The sequence below is a fragment of the Pteropus vampyrus genome, unplaced genomic scaffold, assembly GCF_000151845.1.
Source record: "Pteropus vampyrus isolate Shadow unplaced genomic scaffold, Pvam_2.0 Scaffold18, whole genome shotgun sequence".
Classification (NCBI taxonomy): Eukaryota; Metazoa; Chordata; class Mammalia; order Chiroptera; family Pteropodidae; genus Pteropus; species Pteropus vampyrus.
The window spans coordinates 5,994,726-5,999,838 of record NW_011888799.1 but is presented as its reverse complement, the minus strand read 5'-3'; the positions used below and the strand labels follow the sequence as shown (position 1 = coordinate 5,999,838).

General features: G+C 48.4%; 1 protein-coding gene across 3 annotated transcripts in view; it reads right to left on the bottom strand.

Annotated features, from left to right (window-relative positions):
- Positions 1–110: 110 nt before the first annotated feature.
- The window catches only part of CNPY3 (canopy FGF signaling regulator 3), a 7,681-nt gene continuing 2,678 nt past the window's right edge, over positions 111–5,113 (bottom strand). The window contains exons 2-7 of one of the 3 annotated variants that reach the window (XM_011354644.2): positions 3,865–3,988; positions 3,293–3,350; positions 3,094–3,216; positions 1,524–1,646; positions 1,175–1,292; positions 111–831 (exon numbers count right to left, since the gene is read on the bottom strand). In XM_011354644.2, the coding sequence (XP_011352946.1) occupies positions 614–831; positions 1,175–1,292; positions 1,524–1,646; positions 3,094–3,216; positions 3,293–3,350; positions 3,865–3,988 (764 nt within the window). In that variant the 3' untranslated portion in view covers positions 111–613. Of the gene's footprint in view, positions 832–1,174; positions 1,293–1,523; positions 1,647–3,093; positions 3,217–3,292; positions 3,351–3,864; positions 3,989–5,113 lie in introns of those variants that run through there. The other 2 variants (XM_011354645.2, XR_002779097.1) reach the window with 2 other exon arrangements.

The following is a 5,113-nucleotide window of genomic DNA, read 5'->3' as shown; positions in this document are numbered from 1 at the left end:
GAGCTCAGGGAGACCAAGGGCACTGTGCTGGGACTCGCCCCAAGGTGAGGGGCAGGGAAGAGCAATAAGGGGCTCCAGGCCCCTCTGAGAGGCTGAAGGTGACTCAGAAATCAGAACAAAGAAGGCCAAAAGGGTTTTACTCTGTGAGCCCTGGGGAGGGTCAGGCAGAGCACAAGGTGTCCACAGGAGGGGTGAGCAGAGAGGAGGAGCTGAGGCCTGCAGTCTTGCTTCCCTGTGAGGGGAAGAGTGAGAAGTAAAGGCCAGGCGTGCCCTTCACAAGGGCTTTGGAGGGCTCCAGTCTTGGGGCCCAGCTCTGACACCTGCCCCTCCTGAGTTCACAATGGAGTCCTCGGCAGTCCTCAAATCGCATGGCCTGCCTGAAGCTTTGCCAGGAGAAAAATGCTTGGCAGAAAGAAAAGGCTGGAGTGGGCTGACTGCAGCTGATCTGAGTTCTTCCCAGAGCTGTGGCTTTCCCCAACAGGAACACAGCCAAGGCAGGGAGGACCTGAGGCTGGAAGAGCTGTCTTTGCCTGCCAGAGCCCTGCCCAAGATTCTTCACCTTCCAGGTTGGGGTCTCCATCTCCGTCTCCGATCAGGAGATGCTGGGTTAAGCTCAAAGCTCATCCGGGGGGCTGTGTGTGAGGGGGGATGCCTTCTGGATGCCCTCATCCTCCTCGGGGCTGGGATCTCCCTCGAGGCCACCCAGCTCCTTTCTCTGTTTGCTGCCACCGCCACTTGAGGCCTTGGCCCTGCTGCTCTTCTTCTTGGACTTCTTTCCTCCCAGGGCGGCTGTGTCCCCCTTCTTGCCAGACCACTGCTCTGCCAGGCAACCTGGGGTGAGGAGAGATACCCTCAACAGATTGTTTTCCTGGCTGAGGAGTACTGATTGGGAAGCTGCTGAGAGTGGCAACTAGAACTGGTGCCTGACGTCCAAGTCCCTATCGCCCACCCCACTGTGGCCCCCAAGCCCCTCTGGGGGCATCTGAGTTCTGTGCATGTTATTCTGCACCTGGTTTCAGTGCCTCTTACCCAACCTTGTCCCATCAAGCTCCCTGAGGGCAGAGATCCTACGACACCCTCTATTTCTTTTTGTCTTCTACCTACCCACCTCCCCTGAGGCGGGACAAACAATAAAATCTAGGGCTGCCCTGCCTTCTCCCTCCCTCAGACTCACTGGTGTCCTTGCCCTTCAGCACGTGGTTGGCGCAAAGGAATTGAGTCAGGTCCTCCTCCTGGTGGTTCCTGTACCAGTCCTCGATCACCTCCTCAAACTCTTCCACCAGCACGTCGCACTGTTAATTACAACACCCCACATTGGCAAAGCCCCAGCACTGACTGACTTCCAGAGCTCAACTGAGCTTCACAACCCACTGCAAGACAGGCAGGTGGCTGTGATTCTCCTGAGGAAACTGAAGCAGACAGGAGAAATGTCGTCAGCCCTTGGTGGCCTCCCACAGCCATAGACCCAATCCTCACCCACCCTTGTGGGGCACAGTAACCTCTGAAGGCTGAAGGGACTGTACCTGCTTCTTGAGGTCGGCCACCTCTGCAGAGGTCTCATTCCACAGCTCATAGGGGATGTCCATCACCACTTTGACCCCTTTGTGTACCAGGTTGTGAAGCGTCTCAAAAGTCTCTGACATGCCCTAGAAGAGGTGACCAGACATGAGAGGCAGAGTCCCTTCTCTACTTCCTGCCCTCCACTCCAGGTGGTGTCGGAGGCCCAAGGACTTAGCTTTGAGAAGTCAAGACCCTCTAAGCCTTCTCACACTTGACCTCACCTTCCTCTCCCATCTTTTAGGCTTGTCTCCTCCAACCCCTCTACACACATGCGTGCATACATGCGCATGCACACACGTATGCGCTCTCTGTCTCTCTCTGTCTCTCTGTCTCTCTCTCTGTCCTGCCTCCCCACATCTCATCCTTTCCAAAAGGTCTGCTGTTGCCCTCAGGCCCTCTGAACATATACTCCTTTTCCAGGAAATGTCTTGGCTCTGCCCCATCACTATGGCTGGGCACACTCACTCCCCCACATCCAGGCCCAGTAACCTCTGATTCTTCCTTGGTGGAATGAGGGCACAGGCAAGGTAGGAAGGGACTCTTCCATAAAAAATATTTCTTCCAGTTACCTAGGTTTCTTCCTGGAGACAACATACTATCTATTTCTTCTATTTTTCCAGAGATCGTGCATGCAAATACAAGCAAACAGACATACAAATATATCCTCTTCTTCTCCACCCCCACTTTTTACACGAGCAGTAATTTTCATACACACTACTCTGCACCTTGCCTTTTTTATTTAATAATACACCTTGGAGATAACTTTAGTTCAATTCATAAAGAGCTACTTCATTCTTTGTTTTCCAGTTGCTTAGTAGTCCACTGAAGGGCCACATTAGCGTGTTTCTAATTTTTTTGTTATGTAAAATTACTTTAAACATTTTCACATTAAAGCAAACATGGATTTATTACCAATTAGGGTACAAAATTCATACAAATTTTAAAGCTAAAATCTAAGACTTCTTGCTGCTTGAGACTGTCCCTCTAGGTTTCCCAAGGCTTTCTGACTGATTTCCTTTGCTAGGAGGGTACTTAGGTGGAGAAGTGTGCCAGGCACGGAAAATAGAGAGACAAAGAAGTATGGGCCTTGTTGTAAGAAGTTCATTATCCAGGGAAAGAAGCATTCATGCACATAGTAAGTGCCTTAAATGTCACCCAGATGGGAGGTCGAGGTAGGGGTCCTATGCGCCCAGAGGGGGGACAGGGCAATCACCACCTACACCCCCAAGAATCTTCTGACATCTCCTCTAAACCCTCACATTCTGACTTCTCCCTGTACAAGTACTTTAGGCTCCATGGAAGCTGTACCCTGGGGCATTTCTGTCTGTCTGAAACTGAGGCAGGACCTTTCCATGAGGCATGCCATGGAAAAGTCAGACAACCCAGCAGGGGAGGAGTGTAAACAGCAATCCACAAAGAATGAGAAGAGGCCAAGGAGGGAAGCTCTCAGGGCAAATTGCACCCACACCAGCAGACACCTTAGCCACATGCAGGCCTGGCCCCAGCGGAGAGGAAGGACAAGCACAATCCTACCTTGGCAAACCGGTTGCTGCCAGTCCTCTCCTTGTGCAGGCTATAGTCCAGGAGCCTCTTGCAAATGGTCTCGGTGACTTCAATTAACCGTAAGTCCCTGCCAAGACAGCAGCACGAGAGGAACTGAGTTCTCTTCCCAGCCCCAAGGGACCAGTGGTCCGTCCCTCCAGCCCTGCTACCCAACACCTGCACATCTCACCAACGGGAAGTCAGAGCTGGAAGGAAGATAGGTCATCTGGTCTGGGGGCTCTGAAATGCTGGAACACAGACCAGAGAGACAAAATTTTAACAGCTCTATGGGAAGGAAATTTTTTATAACGCTCAGTGATTTAGTAGATTGTTTTATAAAGCAAAATGTATTAGCCTTTGATGTGAAAATATCATTTCATTTTGAAAGGATGATACTAATTGATGTAAGGTTTTTTTTCGGGGGGAGTGTTTTTAATATTTATATCTGGAAAAATTAAAGTTGGCAATCCTGTGTTACCAATATTTTAAAAAATTGCATTGGTCCATGACATCTAAGAGTCTGGGAATCACTGATAAGGTCCAAAAGTCTTGCTTTTACAGATAAGGAATTGAAGACCAGAAGAATTGAGGGATTTAGGAAGGTCGCACGATTAGTTGTGGGTAGAACCAAGGGTAAAACTTAGGTCTCAGAGCTGCCTCCCTTTGGAGGGTTTGCCTGGCTGGAAGGGAGAGGAGAACTATAAGCCACTGAAGCCCCGAGAAACAAAGCAGGCTAGGCCAGTAGGTCCCCCATTCACTTACGATTTGGTGTATTTGACTCCAGAGGCCTTCCTGTCCAGGATGCCATAGCCCGTGTCGATGACCTCTTTGGTCTTGCCAGTTTCCTCAAAGGCTGACTTCAACTCCACAGCGACATATTTACACACTGGAGAAGGGAGACAGCATAGTGTACTGAGTGCATGTGCCTTTGATGGCAGCCAGCTCCCAGCAAAACAGACCCAAGTGGACACCTTTCCCAGACTGGGTCAGTCAATGCTCAGGGCAGAGAAGAGGTTAGAACCAGATCACCAAATGGAGTTCTCTAGGTGAAATTTGGCTCCAAGATCCACAGCCCCATCTCCACTCTTGGCCATTATCTCACTGACTTCACTTCTCCAAGCTCCTTCCAGCTCCTATCCCCAACTCCTGCAATCATTTTACTTTAAAAAAATTTCAAACATACAGAAAGGCTGAAAAGCCGAAAGAGTACAATGAGTAACTATATACCTTCCATTCATATTCAAGAGTTGTTAGTGATTTACCACAACCTCTCTTCAATATATAGGACAATGTGATAATATAATAATTTATCTCAACATTAATACATTGTTTCTGCTAAACCATTTTGAAAGTAAGTTGCAAACATCATGATCTTTCACTCCTAAATATGTTATCACACATCTGAGAACAGGGATCCTTCTCTTACCTAACTTTAAAACAAATCTGATACTCAGAAACTTAACAATAATTCCAAGATCATCTAATACTTAGTCTGTATTGAAATTTCCCCAACTGTCCCCCAAATGTGTTTTATGGCTGTTTATCACTGGATTTCATATGTTGTGCCAACACCAGCTCTCTATTCCTGCCAAGTTAATTTGCTCGATACCCTCCGGAGGCCTTGTTTCTATTGTTTCTGTACATTTATTTCTTCATTTCCTCTTACTCTTCCTCAAATAGTTATTAAGCAACCCTATGTGTCAGGCACTGTCTGGGGATTCAGAAATGAAAACAAGATCCCTCCCTTCCAGATATATAAACACATAATTCTCACTGCATAAAGAATGCTGTCACTGAGGTGTGAAGTACCTGAGGCCTTAGGAAAGTGCTTACTGCCCTCTAGGGGCTTTGGGGCTTTTCTGCCCATTCCCCCAACCTCTCATCTTAAAAGCCTCCTACCCCCAGGAAACCCGTCTGGACTAATCCCACCTGCTCTTGATTTCATTCTAGGATCTAAAGGCTCTCACTAAGGCCCTTCGGTCATTTCTTGTATTTCTCCAATTAGGTAACA